Source organism: Peromyscus maniculatus, chromosome 18 (assembly GCF_049852395.1).
Source record: "Peromyscus maniculatus bairdii isolate BWxNUB_F1_BW_parent chromosome 18, HU_Pman_BW_mat_3.1, whole genome shotgun sequence".
In the NCBI taxonomy this organism is placed as follows: Eukaryota; Metazoa; Chordata; class Mammalia; order Rodentia; family Cricetidae; genus Peromyscus; species Peromyscus maniculatus.
Window position 1 is genome coordinate 53,742,920 of NC_134869.1, and position 18,843 is coordinate 53,761,762.

The window sequence follows — 18,843 nt, forward strand, 5'->3', positions numbered from 1 at the left end:
CGGATATTTATGAGTAGGAAAAGAAGAAATGAATAAGTCATTAACATTCAAGATGGAGAAGTGAAAGACAAATGGCTAAAAACCTTATTTAAGTAAATTACAAAACATTATAGGTGATGGGAGACAAAGAGAGGGTCCTGAGAGTAACTAGAGAAAAGAAAGAAATGGTATTCATAAGAGTCCCAGTGCACCTAGCAGGAGACATTTTACTAGAAATCATACATATTAGAAAGAATGGGATTTTAAATTCAAAATGAGGAAGAAAAAAGCCACCTTACCATCAAAAATATTTTATTCTTTAAAGCTTTCCCTCAAAAACAAAATAGAGATTAGCTTTGAGACAAAAAATGCTTTTCATAAATTTTATTTATAAAATTAAATCAATTAACTGACATAAAAATATAACTCACATGTATGAAGAAGTACATCATGCTGTCTGATAGAGGTAAATGTGTAATATTCAATTGGGTCAAACCTATTTATTTCCTTAAGAAATTATTTCTCTGTGGTAAAAACATTCAAGACATTTTATTTTCATTCCTCCACCCTTCCTCCCTTTATATCATCACTTGCTATCTCTCCTCCCTTAGAGCCACCCCCTACATGGCCATATCATCCACATATGATAGAAAACACATGATGTTTGTCTTCAGTGTCTGGTTACCTCACTCAGAATGGTTACTTCCGTTTCAATCCATTTAACTGTGAATTTCATGAATTGGCTTTGCTTAACAGCTTAATAATGTATTACAATGGAAATGTATCACAATTGATGGACATCTAGGCTGTTTCCATTTCCTCACTGTGAGTAGAGTATCATGGAAGTGGATAAGCAAGTAACATGATATAGAATCCTTTGGGATTATATCTAAGAATGGTATATGTAGTTGGATCATATGATATCTATTTCTAGTTTCCTGAGAAACCTCAATACTATTTCTATAGTGTCTGTACAAGTGTGAAATTCAACAAGCGGTGAGTAAGTGTTTCCCTTTGCCTACATCCAAGAAAGCATTTGCCATCTTTTAAAATGCTTTTACTTTATTTTACTTTATTTTTTAAATCTTAGTCACTCTGATCAGGGTAAGATGAAATCTCCTTTAAAAGTTTTCTTTTAAATTATTTTTTCTTTTATTCTTCTTTTATACAACACATCCCAAGTGTAATTTCCCCTCTCTCCTCTCCTCCCAGTCCCTCGTCCTGCTTCCCTCCCCCAGATCCACTCCTTCTTCATTTCCCTTCAAATGAAAGAGCAGACCTCCCAGGGATATCCACTGAACATGGCCTAACAAGTTATAGTAAGCCTAGGAACAAATCCTCATACTAAGACTGGATGAGGTAACCCAGTAGGAAGAAAAGGCTCCTAAACACAGGCAAAGGAGTCAGAGACCACCCCCTCCCCCACCACTGTTGTGAAGTCCCACAAGAGCACCAAGCTACACAACCGTAACTTATATTCAGAGGACCTACCTCAGACTCATACAGGGTCCGTGTTTGTTGTTTCAGTCTCTGTGAGGCCTTGGAGCTCTGCTTAGTTGGTTCTGTGGGTGCTGTTCTCATGGTGTCCTCCAGCACTCTGGCTCCTTCAATCCTTCCTTCCTGTCTTCTGTGAGGTTCCCCTGGCTCTGCCTAATGTTTGGCTGTGGTTCTCTTTTTCTGTTCCCATCAGTTGCTGGATCTTACAAGATTTAAGGTCTGCTCCCTAAGATGGAACCCGCTATGACACCATTGCTGGAGTTAAAAATCTGCCATAGAAAAGTCATAAGCCCTAGCAGAGAACCTACCACTATCATTCTGATAAATGGACATGCTATTTAAAGTGATTTTTAATGACTTAATTCTAAACCCACAAATTATGTACCTTTCAGCCTTCATCAGAGAAGTTTTTTCTTGTAGTAGATGGCAGTTAACATGAAGACTCACAACTGGTCACCCTGTAGAGACTGGAAGCCAGCCGAGGGCTCAGCCCTAAATAGGATATCTCTATACCACAGTCTGTTTTCCTAAGGATCAGGGACAGAAAGATTGTAAGAGCCAGGGATGGTGGATGGCTACAACAAACATTGTTTTCAAGACACCACAGAGCAATTGCACATATAAACTCGCAGTGACAGTGATCGCATGCAGAAGATCTGTGTAAGTTCAAGCCAGACAAAATTCTAGCCTGGATTAAAGAGATGGGCACAGTGTCCCACCCTTAGCTGAGAAGATTTTGAAAATGTAGAGCTGCTGGAGGAGGGAGAGTAAGTTTTCTTTAAGGGCGTGACCTCTGGTAGGTTGGCGTGACCTCTGGTAGGTCGGCTGCATTCCTGGAGATATCCTTCCACCCAGTATTTGCGGAGCGTATTTGGATTTAAAATGAAATATAATACATGAACTTGGGTGGGTAGGGAGATGGGGGTGAATCTGGGAGGAGTTGGGGAAGGAGGTCAATATGATCGAAACACAATGAATGGAACCTAAGAGAATTAATATTTTTTTTTCTGGTGAAGAAACAAAATATCCTGTTTCTGAGTCATTTTGATACTCCAAATATTGGAATGTGACTTTGAATTACATATTTTCAAATGTCTTTCATATATTCTTTTCAACTATTCATTATTTAAAGTTGTTCCTTTCAAATATATTAAAATTGTTATTAAAACACTTTATTCATTTTACACATTTCAGTTTGTATGCTGTGGTGCTCTACATATGTAGAAATAAAGTAGATGAGACATAACATTTCCTAATCTGCATTATTTGGAAGAACATGAAGGAAAAAACCAAACACTTGAAGATGAAACTCCCTCTCACAGTATAACAGCAACAGAGACCTTAAGGCAGAAGATGAGTTATTGAAATGATGCCCATATAGTTCAAATAATTAAGAGTCCATTCCAAAATTTACTTTTGTGTTTTAAAGGAGTGACTTATTTAAGTTACAGATAAAACAAGTGTGGCACATTTTAAAATTTACAAAGAATAATCTTGCATTTAAGATGCTTGTAGGGAATGAAAATAGAGAACATATAGAATCTTAAAATAATATCAAAATGTCAGTTTATATTGATATATGTAGCTTTATTGAAAATATAATGTAGCTTTATTCCTAAAGTATTTGATGACAGAATATATAAACTTTATGGACATATAAGCATAATTAAAACCGCTATATGATATCTTCCCATAGAGCATTTGTTTAAAAAATATAATGTTTCCAGAAAATTCTATAGGGGAAATAAACTTTATTATTTTCATTAGTTATTTGGGAATCTTGTACAACATATTTTTATCAAATTCATCCTCCTTTGCACAACTCTTCCCAGATCTCTCCTCCTCACTCTGTTTTGTGTCCTTGTCTTTTTTTGACCATCAAGGCCAATTTGTGTTTCCCAAGTATTCTTATGTGTGTGGCCTTCCACTGGAGTGTGACCAACTTATCCAGATCTACACTCTTAGAAAAAAGACTAACCCTAACTTTCCTGGCATCTAAGAATTACCAAGAGTTCCTTGGCCGGGGGTGGGACTTTGTGCCTGATTTTCCTCTTGGTCCAGCTTGGGTTTTCCCATGCTGTCAACATTTCTTAAAGATTTCAAAAACCAATGTATTATATATACTTGATTGTAGAAATAAAAAAGATAGACTGTGAAACTATAAAATTTTCTATATTATAGCACACAAAGAAACTATAAGAGAACAGGGATACCTAATACAGATATTTAATAATTTTGAGAATATAATTAATTAGATCTTAATAGAGTTTTTATTTTTAACATACTTTGATTTCATTTGCTTATAGAAAACACTAATTTGTGTACTGCACCTTTGAATGCTTGCTTTACTTGCTGGTTCCTTAGGGTATAAATGAAGGGGTTTAACATGGGGACAACAGAGGTATTGAGAATTGCCACTCCTTTGGTCAATGATGCCTTTTCTTTTGCGGAGGGATTGGCATACATGAAAATGCAGCTTCCATAAGAGAGGGAGATGACAATCATGTGAGAGGAACAGGTGGAGAAGGCCTTTTTCCTCTGGCTGGCAGACGGAATTCTTAAAATAGTCCTGATAATGTACATGTAAGATAAAATCACCAACGCCAAGGTGAACAGCAGAGTGACCAGAGCAACATAGAAACCAATCACTTCTAAAAACAACGTATCTGAGCAAGACAGTTGTAAAAGGGGGAAAAAGTCACACGCGAAATGATCAATGACGTTGGAAGCACAGTAATCCTGCTGGAGTAAAAGCATAAGGGGTGGGAAAACAGTCAGAAACCCACCCAGCCAGGCGCACAGCACAAACAGGGTGCAGAGTCTCCTGCTCATGATGGTCGTGTAGTGAAGGGGCTTGCAGATGGCAACATAGCGGTCATAGGACATGGCAGTGAGAATGTAAAATTCACACACACCCATGAAGATAAAGAAGAAGAGTTGAGCAGCACAGTTGTTATAGGAAATTGTCTTGTTCCGGGTGACAATGGACCCCAGAAATCTAGGGATGCATACACTTGTAAATGAGACTTCGAAGAAAGCAAAATTCCGGAGGAAGAAATACATTGGTGTTTGCAGATGGGAATCTACAAAGGTCAAAATGATGATAGTCAGGTTTCCAGTGACACTTAATATATATGTGACTAATAAAAAGAGGAAAATCACAATCTGGAGGTCAGGATCATCAGAAAGGCCTAAGAGGATGAACTCTGTAATCTCGGTGTGATTCATATCCTCTCTCCTCCTGTTTCCTCTTCTAAAGATATATAGGATGAAAAAAATTTTAAGGGAGAAAGATGTAACTCATGATTAATAGCATTCTAACTAATACAGTTCTAAAGTATTTTCTATAGTTCATGACAATTAGATATGGACTATCATTTTTTTGCATTGTTTTAGTAGATATTTATGAGTACATCTTATTTAGTAGTCTCTTAAGTATAACAGGAGATCTTAGGAAATTTTTGTATTGTAAGACATATTAGAAAATGGAAAATAAAGTCAATAATTTTTGTTTCATGACTAATTAAGGTGAAATATTATTAAAATTTATATAAGTATTATGAAACATTTACCTTTTTAATTAATGTGTACATTAGAGTGAACGTCCTAAAAACATAAGTGGATGATTCTAGTGCTGTTGAAAGATAATGATAGCTCTTTACTCTTTTATATATAAGAAATCAGCCAATGATTTTTCTTAGTAAATAAAATATTTGAAGATTATTATTCATGTTTAAGTAATTAAGTTTATTTTAATAGCAATATTATGGAATAATTGTTAAGAACAAAAGAACATTATATGTATGTTGTATGATTAAAATAGAATTTGTAATTATTTAACAAATAGAAAATATATACTTAGGTATTGATTTATCTTTCAATTAACATATGTAAGCAACACTTTATTCTGTCTACAGAGTTAGAAATACAAATAATGTACAAAAGGAAACTGTCTTTGGAGATCAACAAAACATGCTCTATTTGCTTTTAATATTTCTTTAGAACACAAATTGCAAAAGTCATTACTTGCCTTAGGTCTTAGCAGGTCTGTCTCTTGAATTGTCCTATATTTATGTTTTTCATTTGATCCTGTTTGTACTTATTTATGAAGCTTTATGGACAGATATTTTATTTATACAAAATCACTTGTTGTATGTGTCTATTCATCCACAAGGATACATAGCGATACATAGAGAACTGTTCCCATTCATCTTCACCTATTTAGTTAATTCTCAGCTATTTAGACACAACACTAGAAGATATTATATTCTTTAGATTTTATCTGTTAAATCTCAAAAATTGCTGCCTCTGTATTTCATGAAGGCAGATTTTTTTTTCTCTCTCTGAAGAACAGAGTGTAAAGGTATGGCTGCTCTGCTGGACACATGCAGCACTCATATTCATCAGGCTTCATTTAATTTTTCTTTATTTTATGATGCCTGAATAGAAGTACTTGAAACAAAAATAGAGTATTAAAACCCCTCAGAGTTATAGAAACACACTCCAGCCTTCTATACTCTCAAGTAGCAGTTCAGAAAGTTAATATTTACAGAGAACAGAGTAGGATGTGGCAACACTGCTGTTATGATTACAAGATGCTTAAAATAGAATCCTACTCTGACAGCTTGTACTTATGCTAAAGATGCTCCAGGTGTATTTGTTTTGACTTCAAAAGACTTGAGCCCCTGGGAACTAAAAGTCCAGGCCATAGCTCTGCTCTCCTGTAGACCATGGGGGATTTCTAGAAGCCATCCTTCAATATCTCACTAACTTCTAACTCTGGATCTCCCTTGAGAATGTGTTCACTGTTGTATCCCAGAGAGCCCACAATGTTCTCATCTACTAAATACCTACGTACATTAGTTACAATTACTTCACATTTTATTCTTATCTAATAATTCACGAGCAATAAAATAATTATGAAATGTGCTTTGTTGAAAGCCTGGAACACTTTAACAGTTGATATTTAATTACATCATTCAAATATAATTTTCTACATATTTAGTGGTTTATTTTTAGTTTTGTTAGGTGTCAGGGTATAATGAAATAAAAGGTTATAATGCTGTGTTAAATAATAACAATTAAAACATGTACATTGTGCACACAATGAAATAAAATGTCATTTTACAGTATAATTTAATCCTTACTATGAACTTTTTCATTATTCATATTTATTATACTTGTTAGTCTTTTTTAAAACAATCTATTCAAAATTCTAATAAGAAATATCATAGGGCACTAATTTTTTTTATGTGAAATTCTGGTTAGTGAGTTATATTAATTATTTTTTTCCACAAATTTTGTTTCTCAAATATTTGACAATAAAATGTATATAACCAGACAATAAAGACATAATGTAATTATTATTTAATAGCTAAAATTCATATTGTATAATTTAATGAAATAAATGTTATACATTTTGATAAAGCAACTAACCATTCATGTATATAAAAATGAAGTAGCATATATGATAAAGTTTTTATTTTATTTTCCACCTTATTGTTACTAAGTGATATTTGTATACATTTAAGGTATATAACAAGATACTTTGATATACATATACCTGTGCATCCAATAACAACAGTCATTCATAGAGAACTATATTATGGGTGAGATGCAAACTTGATGCTTTAGTACATAAACAGCTTGGCAGATGTGGCTCTACATCACAAGGAGTGATGTCTTTATCAACTTAATTCCTTGGAAAAAGTAAAAATGTTGTTACCTTTTCTTTAACCACAAAATACTAATTAATAAAAAATATTTCATATTTCATCACTAATCATTGAAATAAAATGAATAATGAAACAATGAAATGAAATGAAAATGAAATAAAACACATGAAATAAAATGTCATTTTACAGTATAATTTAATCCTTACTATAAACTTTTTCATTATTCATATTTACTTTACTTGTTAGCCTTTATAGTGTTTTAAACAATCTATTCAAAATTCTAATAAGAAATATCATAGAGCACTAATATTTTATTTATGTGAAATTCTGGTTAGTGAGTTATACTAATAATTTTTTCCACAGATTTTGTTTCTCAAATATTTTAAAATAAATATATATAACAAGACAATAATGACATAATGTAATTATTATTTAATAGCTAAAATTCATATTATATAATTTAATAAAATAAATGTTATACATTTTGATAAAGTAGCTAACCATTCATTTATGTAAAACTGAGGTAGTATATATGGTAAAGTTTTTATTTTACATTTTTCAGCTTCCTGAAATATAAATGACATCTGTATACATTTAAGGTATGTAACATGAAGCTTTGATATACATATACCTGTGCATCCAATAATAACAGTCATTCATAGAGAACTATGGATGAGATGCAAACTTGAGGATTTCTTTAGTGTTATAGAGTATGAGGTAAAGAAGCAGCTTGGCAGATGCAGCTCTACACCACAAGGAGTGATATCTTTACCAACTTAATTCCTTGGAAATAGCAAAAAATGATGTTACCTTTTCTTTAACCACAAAATACTAATTAAAAAAAATATTTCATCACTAATCATTGGAGGACAATTTGTATTAGTGTCTCAAACTGTACTCTTATCTTTTTCTGTAGGTTAGAGTTAGATTTAGATGCTCATTTCAGGTTTTGCTTATTTTAATTTTCAAGAATAGTTCAGATAATAAATCTTCTATACTCTTTCATTTCATTTGTGTTCCTCAAAATACAAATTCACTGTATTTATGTGATGATCCGTGTGCACATAACCAAACATGACAGGTCTAGCTGAAAATATTTTGCTCCCTGACTTTTTGCCTTCATGTATTGCTGTCAGTTACATCTACCAATTTCTGCTGCTGCCGCTGCTGCTGCCCCCATCATCCCTTGCTAGCATCAAAATTCAGTTTCTTTGGCCTTCCAACAAGAAGGAAGACAATGACTCTCTGGGAATCTTCCAGGCCTTCCACACCAGATTAGGACTGCTGAAGCATCCAGCAGTGTGGAGTCTGATCAGCTCCCAGTTTCAGTATCCCATGTGAAGAGAGCCACTGTTGGGTTACCAAGACTATTTTGGGTAAGCCAATCTAATAAATCTTATTTTCATATAAAAAGAGTAGTTCAGAAAGTGAAATTTAAAGTTCCAACAGAAATACATGTTTATATTATGTCATTATTATATAATATTTATGTATAATAATGATTATATAATATAATGATATATTAATGTTTATTAAAACTCTCTTGTTTAACCCATTAACTCATCATGATACTAAATGGTGGTAATGTAAATGTACAGTTTTTCATTGGCTTCTTTGTTGCCACAGTTTCAGCCCTCTGCTCAAATTCCAAGGTGGGTATCCAATACTTTTAACCTCATTTCCAACACATGTACTTATAGTTTCTATTTGTTTTAGATGACATTAGTCTTTGATAGAAATAGTTCAGACATATGTTATATGAATATCTCTACTTTAGGATGACTTGTGACATTTTTTGGTTATCGCAATTTCACGTTGGTTGTACACTGATAGATGATATATATGGCATGAGGAATGCATTGCATTTTATATGTTTCTTATGGCCATCTAAAACAGGCAAGAACCAATTTCCAAGGATTCTATCTTTTTACCCTTAGATTTGTAATATAAATTTTCATCATATATTATGTTTTTGATCATAATTTAACCCAATCTAGATCATTCTATGTACATTAAATATATATTAGATAATACATGCATATATGTATTAACTTAGAAGCATACGTTTTAATTTTGGGGGGCCAGAGAGGTACACATAGAGTTTTAATTAATATTTTGATTTATGTGTACGTCTATGTGCATATCTATGTATGTGTGCACATGTGTGCAAATGCCAGTGGAGGTCAGAGGAAACCTCTGGAATCTCCAGGGCTGAAGTTATAGGCAACTATGAGCCACTTGGGAACTGAACTCTGGTCTTGTGCAAAACTATATTCTTAACCACTGAACCATCTCTCCAGCCTCAATTTTTTTTAAAAATAACTTATTTAATTTTTTGTAAAAGTATATTGTATGTTGAAGCTTACCATCTCTCTCTTAACTCTACCCTTTTTGTTAGTCCCCTTTATCTCTCTAGATAATTTTATTTCTATTTTCTTGTCTTATATACATAAATGACTCTATATATGTGTATAAAATCTAGGAACCACAAATAAGTGAAAAGATTTGGTATTTGTTTTTCTGAAACTGGATTAGTTCACTTAGAATGATTAATTAGAGTTACATCTATTTTCCTATAAACAGTATAATTTCATTAAATGGGATCTCATGAAATTTTTTTTTAAAAAAGCAGTTCACTGAGTGAAGAGACAATATCCCAGATGGGAGAAGAATCTCTGTAAGCTAAACAATAGGAGATAAACAAATTAACAAATTGGTTAATGAATCAGAAGGTGCTGTGTAAGTGGCTGGGAAGAACTGCCATTGAAAGTCATATTCATCTATGGACCCTGTGTGCAGCATTACAAACTGGCCAGGTAAGGTATGCCCATTGCTGAGACTGTGGCAAGTCTGTTATGGGGGTAACCAAGAATTTTCTGGCTAGATATAGGCCCAGTCCCCTGGAGAGAATTCATGTAGTATGAATTCATGTTCAAATGCCCCTGACTGGTTTGGGTATAGTCCTCAGTGGGAAAGCTATTGCTGTTATTTTGCTAAATGGACACAATGTGTCTATCAAATTGCCTTGTAAATAACATCATTTATGGCATATAGGTTATTATTATTAGCTTTGTCAGAGAGGCTTCTCTTTCCTGTGGGCAGTGGTAACTACAGAGGCTCATAACTGGTCAAGTGAGGAGAATAAGTAATATCTGAATGCTCAACTATATATGGGACACCTATATCATCTCCTCTCTGGCTCAGGGTAAAAAATGGATAAGAAGTGGAAAGAGTGTAAGATTCAGAGGAAGTTGGGGAGTGGTGTGGAATGTTGACTTCTGGGTATGACATGGTCATGTACTCTTGAATACACAGCACTGTGCTTATCTGAAAAAAAAAAATCTATCCAAGATTGAGACACCAACATTCTGTCTTAGCAGAGGTCATAAGGTAGGTGGGTTATGGTTGCTGGAGGAGGGATAGATGTTTCCTTCTGTGGTGTAGTCATTGGTAAGGTGCTATGTTACAATAGATAGATAACCTTTCACCCTTACTGCTGTAACTCTAGTGAAACTCATTAGCCCATGAAAAACAATATGAACAAAAGACATGAAAATTTAAGAAGGACTAGTTGAGAAAAAGTTCAGCAGAAGTGGTAGGGCAAAAGAAGGGAAAGGATATGTATGAAAAAATGTTACACAGAAATCTATTACATATTAATGTATAGTAGTAAGACAAAAGTTGTTAAATGGAAAGACAACTCTCAAAAGATGAAATATGCTGGGTGGTGGTGGCGCACGCCTTCAATCCCAGCACTCGAGAGGCAGAGGCAGGCAGATTTTTGTGAGTCGAGGCCAGCCTGGTCTACAGAACGAGATCCTGGAAAGGTGCAAAGCTACACAGAGAAAACATGTCTCAAAAAACCCCCCAAAAAGATGAAATACAAATAGCCAAGAAGTGTATGAATAATATTCAACTTTAATAGCCATCAGAGAAATGTAAAGTAACACAACATTAAGATTCCATTTCACCAAATTTGGAATGACAATCTTTAGAAACTAATAATAACAAATAACAAGGATATGGACAAAACAGAATCCTTAGATATTGCTGGTGAGAACAGAAACTAGCCTAGCAGATATGGAAATCAGCACAGATGTTTCTCAAAAAACTAAAGATAGATCTTTCATATGACCTAGCTATACCACTGCTAGGTATTTATCTAAAATATTCCATGTCAATATGTCAGAGACACTTGCACATTAATTATTATTGCAGCAATATTCAAATAGAAAAATTATAGAGCCAGCATAGGTATCCAAGAACAGCAATAGGGATAATAAAATGTATATATACCTTGTGGAAGATTTTTTTATTACCACTAGTACATGTAGTTAATTTTTTCTTTACAAAATAGCTATTCTTAGTTTATGGACAGAACTTTACTCTTCTCTTGCTTCCATTACTCACAAAGTTTTCTTTCTTTTCTCATTTTCATATAAACATTTTCACATTTTATAACTTTAAAATTATTTTTTATTTTGAGATTAATATAATTACCAATTATTTCCCCCTCCCTTTATTTCTTCTAAAGCCTCCCATATATCTCTTCTTGTACTCTTTCAAAATCCATGGCCTCATTTTTCATTAATTTTATAACACACACTCCTAAATACATATACTTGCCATAGACAAGAAACTTCATTTTCAAGAGGTTTCTAAGCCTGTTGATTGATAAACAAGAATATAAGCCTCTTAATTGTCTGTGCTGTTTCCTCATGTAAAAAATACAGTTTTTCTTCTCTATATAAGTCAATCCCATAAGATAATTTTGAACATGGCATAAGGTAATGCATATGAAACCTTTGGAGATATGCTTAATATTTAATAAATTACATATGTATGTTTCAAAAGAGAAAATGCTCCCTGACCACTGAGCTGAGAACCTTTTGTTTGAGGATGGTGTCCAATGTAAGAGGCCATGTGTAAGATAAACAGCAATAAACATGCTTAACAGCAGGAGGAATGTGTGAAAGCAACAATTTTGGGAACACCAAAATAGAGTAGGATTCCTTTGTTGAACAGTGATTCTTAGCTTTGTTCTTATGCCTTGTATACAAGATACAACCTTCATTGCTAGATTATATTTGCCTTTTCCACACTGTTATCAGACACCCCTCCCCTCCACACACACCCTGTCTCATCTTCAGGCAAGCTTTCAAAGGCAAGTTTGATTGCTTCATTTGGAAGTCTGGATAGCACATCAACATTGAAATATTGTTACCTACTGGTAGTTCATTTCTCTTCTTGTCATGAAGATTTTTTTTCTGAAAACATTTATGAAACTTTAGTAAATTATATATGTATCCAAACACAGAAACACATATACATGTGTATGATTAGCATTGTGTGTAGCACGTTATACTACCCAAGTCCTTCTTACCTCATTTCCATGGTGGTAGGAATCATACTGTTGAATACATGCAATAAACACTCACACTCATTCTTCATAGTATCCCATATTCAGACTGTGCTGTGTACCAGGCTTTATCTTTTGGGCCACCAACCAGCTCGCAAATCATGGGACAGAGACTTATGAATGCTCAGTCCAGCTTAGGCATGTTTCTGGCTAACTTTTTAAACTTAATTTAACCTGTTTCTCTTTATCTACCCTTTGTCTTGGGGCTTATTATTTTCTTACTTCTGTATATCTTACTTTGACTTCTCTGTGTCTGTCTGTCTGTCTGCCTGGCTTCTTGCCCAGGGTGTGTCCCTCATTCTCTCCTTTCTTTCTCTCTAGTTCTTCTCCCAGCCTAGACTCTCTACCTCTACCTCTACCTCTACCCTCTACCCTCTACCCTCTACCCTCTACCCTCTACCCTCTACCCTCTACGCTCTACCCATTTTCCACATTGTCTATACACAAGTTTATTAATAGTTATTGTTCTGAGGTCAGCCTTGTCTCACCTTTCCAGCCCCCTCCAAAAAAAGGTCTGTGTCTGGGTGCTAAGCTTTAATCATATACTGTACAGAGGTACAGGAGGAGGGGGAGAAGGAAGGGGAGGACAAAGTTGAGTGGGAGGAGGAGAAGGGGGAGGACAGAAGGCAGAAGAGGAATGGAGGATGGGGAGGAGAGAGAGGAAAAGGTGGGGAGTTGGGGGAGAAGGGGATTGGCAGCAGCAGCAGTGTGTCTTCCACTTGTAATCCCTGCACTGAGAGGTAGTGACAGGCGCATCCCTGGAGCCTGGTGGCCAGTGTGACTAGCCTACTTGGTGACTTATAGGCCAGCAAGAGACCCTGACAGAAGCGAGAAAGGAAGGGAAGGAACGAGGGAGGTAGGGAGGGAGGCAGGGAGTGATGAGAGGGGAAGAAATGTAAGGGAGGAAAGAAGGGAAGGGAAGGGTGGAGGAAGGCTTGATGACACCTCAAGACTGACATGTGACATCTGAGGTATTCCTCTGGTCTCCGTGAGCACTCACACATCTGCACACTCACACATCTGCACACTCACACACATGCACACTCACACATCTACACACTCACACACATGAACACTCACTCACACACACACACACACACGCACACTCACACTCACACATCTGCACACTCACACACATGCACACTCACATATCTGCACACTCACACATCTGCACATCCTGAGTATCGAAAGTCGTGGGCACAGAAGCATGGTTGTCAGGCTTCTTAGCTGAAAACAAGAAAATAATCTAATTCTACTTAGACAAGTCATATGCACGCCATGAATCCATCCATCTAGGTAGGCTAGACTTTGTTAAAGTCATTCCCAAATCTTTTTTGATTTAATTTACATTAATTTGACTTAACTTACATCTACCACTTGCTCATGGGGCCTACTAGGGGCCTGGGTGACTCTCCAGGACAAAGAAACTCTGTGCCCTAGCTCGGTATTCTGAGTTTGGGCACCACAATACCAGGTCCAAGAGGTAAAAATAAGATCTGGCAGAATGATAAGCTTTCCACTGCCTCCACCAACATGGCCTTACACTATGAAATGGCTGCAAAACGGTGTTTTCCACGAATAAAATGAGGACATTGCTGGCAGTACTATTGCCTACTGTATGGAGAACAGTAAACTACCCAGCCATTTCTCTACTTGCCTGCCCGCTTACCTATCCACATATAAACAAGTCTTGGCAAACAAACAAATAGGCATTCATTTATTAACATTTGGGGAAGGACCCAGGTAGTCAGAACACTAAAAGGATTTCTTTTGTGACTTGCTCGTGAACACCAATTAAACTTAATTGTAATATGTCTACAAACGCAAGACTCATTAAACCAATCCAATAAATTAGGAAGGGCACGAGAATGTTAATAGTCCATGATTGCCAGCCTGCTGCGTTCAGCTGTGCCGTGGCAGGTGGCGCTAACACCGTTGTATATCGGTATCTATTTTGGTTGGAATGCCTCGGCAGGTGCTTAATGGGATTGTGTGCTTGTATTCTGGTTGGATGGCTTTGTCATAGGAGCCCTGTAAACAGCCCTTTCCTTTCTTTGATTCAAGGATGCATGCAGTGGCTTCTCAGAGCCTTTTCTGCCCAGTCTCTGAGTCTTTCTCTGCCTTATAGTCAGGTCGCTTATTCGGGCAAAGGACGAATGAACCAGTCCGCAGATTCCAACTCTCACGGGGTGCCTTGCCTCATTTAAACTTCCTAAGAGGTCTGTGAGTTAGGGGTTTATAATCTATTACTTACTAGGATGTGAAATTTAATTCATTTTAGAAAGGGCACTTGTTTCCTCAGGCTGGGTCATCTGCCCACTGCCACAAGGAGGGAGGAGACTCGGTTAGAATTCAAAGCAATTGCTATTAGTGGCAGGCCTTTTTCATCGTACTTTGATCCTGGTCAGAATTCTCTGAGTAGGGCATCACAGGGACATCTATATTCTCTGCAATGGAGTCTGTTGTGACTCCACAGCATACAAATGGGCCGTGAAAAAAATGATAAAGGGACCAGACAACTTCTGACAAAAAAAAAAAAAAAAAAAAAAAAAAAAAAAAAAAAAAAAACAACCAAGGTGGTTTTCTCACTCTGCCCGCCCATCACGCCAGTGCTTGTCGTCACGAGGGTCCCTATTGACATTCACTCGAGAAGCCACTCAGTTCTTGGTGTCCCTCTCCTTGCTTCCTAAAGGGTGCATAAAACCCTGCGCTTCAGCAAAGCCCTCAGCATGAAGGCAAAGCCAGCACCCTAATCACTCCATTGCCGCTTTAAGAGAGAGCTAATAATAAATGTGCTGCTAAAAGTCAGTGTGGACTTTCACGCCTAACCAGATGGTGATGAAGTAATGTCCGACTCAGGAAAAAGGGAGAAAGTGAGAGAGCATCTTTCCTCTTCTCACAGTAGTTTAATTTGAAAGGACCTTCTAAAAAGCAAATTGCTTAAAAAATAATCCCATTTATTTTCAACGTATTTGGACATTTTCCAAACTTGAAAGGACAGGAAAGCATAGACTAATTTTAGAAACGAAATGGCAGGCTTATATGATTGGCTAGAGAATATGGTAATCTCTGCTGCACATACGCCACAATATTGGCTTCAACTTTTAATTGAAAAGATGGTTATTAATATTCATTTCTCTTGATCTAACATCCTATTGTTTTCCACTCAGTCAAAGAAAACCATACTCCAGCAGATACTAAAAAAAAAAAAAAAAAAAGCCTTTAGCAGGAAAATGAATTTTTACTAGACACCTTAGTTTATGTTAATTGTTATAACAAAATACTGGAAGTAGAGCTAACATTATAAACAAAAATAAGTTTTTATTTTTCACATTTTTGGAACTTCGGGAGTATTGTGCCAGAATCAGCTGAGTTCTAATGAGAGCCTCAGGGTGAAGGGTATTGCAATTCCAGGGGTGCGTATGGAGAGCAGAGAGCAACTCAGAGATTGGACTCGCTCTCTCTTTAGGAAATCTTGGGATTCTCTGAATTACCCTTTTGAGGGAAGCTACAGCAATGAACTATGGCCCTTCCACTATGTCCCACCTCTTAAAGAGCCCTCCCTGCTACCTTTCAGCATCGACACACTAAGGAACAAGGCGCCTTCACATGAAACTGTGGGAGACAAACTCCTCCTCTCCTCTCTCCTCCTCCTGTCCTCTCTCCTCTTCCTCTCCTCTCTCCTCCTCCTCTCCTCTCTCATCTCTCCTCCTCCTGTCCTCTCTCCTCCTCCTGTCCTCTCTCCTCCTCCTGTCCTCTCTCCTCCTCCTCTCCTCTCTCCTCCTCCTCTCCTCTCTCCTCCTCCTGTCCTCTCTCCTCCTCCTCTCCTCTCTCCTCCTCCTCTCCTCTCTCATCTCTCCTCCTCCTCTCCTCCTCCTCTCCTCTCTCCTCCTCCTGTCCTCTCTCCTCCTCCTCTCCTCTCTCCTCCTCCTCTCCTCTCTCCTCCTCCTCTCCTCCTCTCCTCTCTCCTCCTCCTCTCCTCTCTCCTCCTCCTCTCCTCTCTCCTCCTCTCCTCTCTCCTCCTCCTCTCCTCTCTCCTCCTCCTCTCCTCTCTCCTCCTCCTCTCCTCTCTCCTCCTCCTCTCCTCTCTCCTCTCTCCTCCTCCTCCCCCTCTCCTCTCTCCTCCTCCTCTCCTCTCTCCTCCTCCTCTCCTCTCCTCTCTCCTCCTCCTCCTCCTCTCCTCTCCCCTCCCCTCCTCTCCCCTCCTCTCCCCTCTCCTCCTCTCCTCTCTCCTCTCATAGGGAACCGAACCTAGGACTTCCGCAATTGCACTCACTGCTCCTAACCCCTGAGCTTTTCTCCTACTGCTTTTCTCCTTAGTCTTTTTTGGTCTTCTCTCTTCAGCCCAGGTTTCTCCTATTGATTCTCTCTGCCTGACAGACACACCCATCCTTTCTCTGCCTAGCTATTGGCCCTTCAGCTCTTCACCCATTAGGTGCTTAGGCCGGCAGACCCAAGCAGATGCAGCACATCTTTAAGTAATTAAACACACATCCTGGCATCATTACACAAATGCAGCATCAACAAAGGTAACACGCTTTTACACAGTTAAAAGTAACAGTCTACAGCATCAACAAATGGAAATACATCTTTGCCTACTTAAAATAATATTCTACAGCAGTCCTGTTGTGATGTGATTTGCAAATATTCATGCAGAGACACATAAAATACGATAGAAAACTATGTAAAACCAAAGATGTAGTTTAAGACACTCCATTGCAAGAGAAGTGCAAACCATCTACCAAAATGTTAGCACAGGTCATGGGGGGGGAGGAGAATTATGAGTGATTTTCTTTCTTTTTCCCCCCTCACATTTTACACATTGTCTATACAGAAGCTTATTAATAGTTATTCTTCTGAGGTCAGCCTTGTCTCACCTTTCCAGCCCCCTATGACTCTAAGACTTCCTCTCTGTACTGCTAAGCTCAGTTCACCTTCATCACCCATTTCTCTCTTTCTCAGCTTCACAGGGAATAAAAGCAGATGATGAAAAATCAGACTTTCAGTCAATTCATTCTCCTGGGATGCACAGATGCACCGGAGCTTCAAATCTGTGTTTTCCTATTCCTCCTCCTCACATACATTCTCAGCATTATGCGAAATCTCACTATTATCATCCTCACACTGCTTGATTCCCACCTCCAGACACCCATGTACTTCTTCCTCAGGAACTTCTCTTTCCTAGAAATCTCCTTTACATCCACTTTTACTCCTTGAATGCTGGTCAGCATCTCCACAGGACTTAAGACCATCAGCTTTGCTGGCTGCTTCACTCAGTACTTCTTTGCCATCTTTTTAGGAGCCACTGAATTCTGCCTTCTGACTGCCATGTCCTATGACCGCTATGTGGCCATCTGCAAACCCCTGCACTACACCACCATCATGAGCAACAAGGTCTGCACCCTGCTGGTCCTCTGCTCTTGGCTGAGTGGCTTCCTAGTCATCTTATTCCCAATCATCTTGACCAGTCAGCTGGACTTCTGTGCATCCAATGTGCTCAATCATTATTACTGTGACTATGGGCCCCTCATAGAAATAGCTTGTTCAGACACAAGGCTGCTGGAACGCTTTGACTTTCTCTTAGCAGTGGTGACCTTGATAGTCACCCTGGTGCTGGTGATTCTCTCCTACACTCGCATCATCAGGACCATTCTGAAGATCCCTTCTGCACAGCAGAGGAAGAAGGCCTTTTCCACATGTTCCTCCCACATGGTTGTCATCTCCCTCTCTTATGGAAGCTGCATCTTCATGTACATAAAGCCTTCAGCAACAGAAGGAGTGGCCTTCAATAAGGGTGTGGCTGTGCTCAATACCTCAGTTGCCCCTTTACTGAACCTGTTCATTTACACTCTAAGGAATAAGCAAGTAAAACAAGCTTTCAATGATGTGATCAGAAAAATAATGCATCTTTATTCGTATTAGTGGCCTCAAAATAAATGGAAATGTTGGGTGACATTCAGGCTATGCCTCCTCTTTGTTGAAGTGAATGTCAGGGAAGCTTGGTGTGACTGTGTGTCCACAGTCTGTTTCAAACCAGTTCAAGAATTTCTGTTATCTACCTTTAAAGAATGAAAGAGGGGGGCTGGAGAGATGGTCCAGAGGTTAAGAGCACTGGCTGCTCTTACAGAGGTCCTGAGTTCAATTCCCAGCAACCACATGGTGGCTCAGAACCACCTGTAATGAGATCTAGTTCCCTCTTCTGGCTGCAGGTATACATGCAGGCAGAACACTGTCTACATAATAAATAAATAAATAAATAAATAAATAAATAAA

General features: G+C 37.6%; 1 protein-coding gene and 1 pseudogene across 1 annotated transcript; one reads left to right on the forward strand and one right to left on the reverse strand.

The window, feature by feature from the left end:
- Window positions 1-3,768: 3,768 nt before the first annotated feature.
- LOC102909160 (olfactory receptor 6C3) lies at window positions 3,769-4,704 on the reverse strand. The gene has a single exon (XM_006996161.1). It carries the CDS (start codon window positions 4,702-4,704, stop codon window positions 3,769-3,771), a length of 936 nt encoding a protein of 311 aa, XP_006996223.1.
- Window positions 4,705-17,553: 12,849 nt separating this feature from the next.
- On the forward strand, window positions 17,554-18,492 carry LOC143269313 (olfactory receptor 6C4-like; annotated as a pseudogene).
- The last annotated feature ends 351 nt before the right edge of the window (window positions 18,493-18,843 follow it).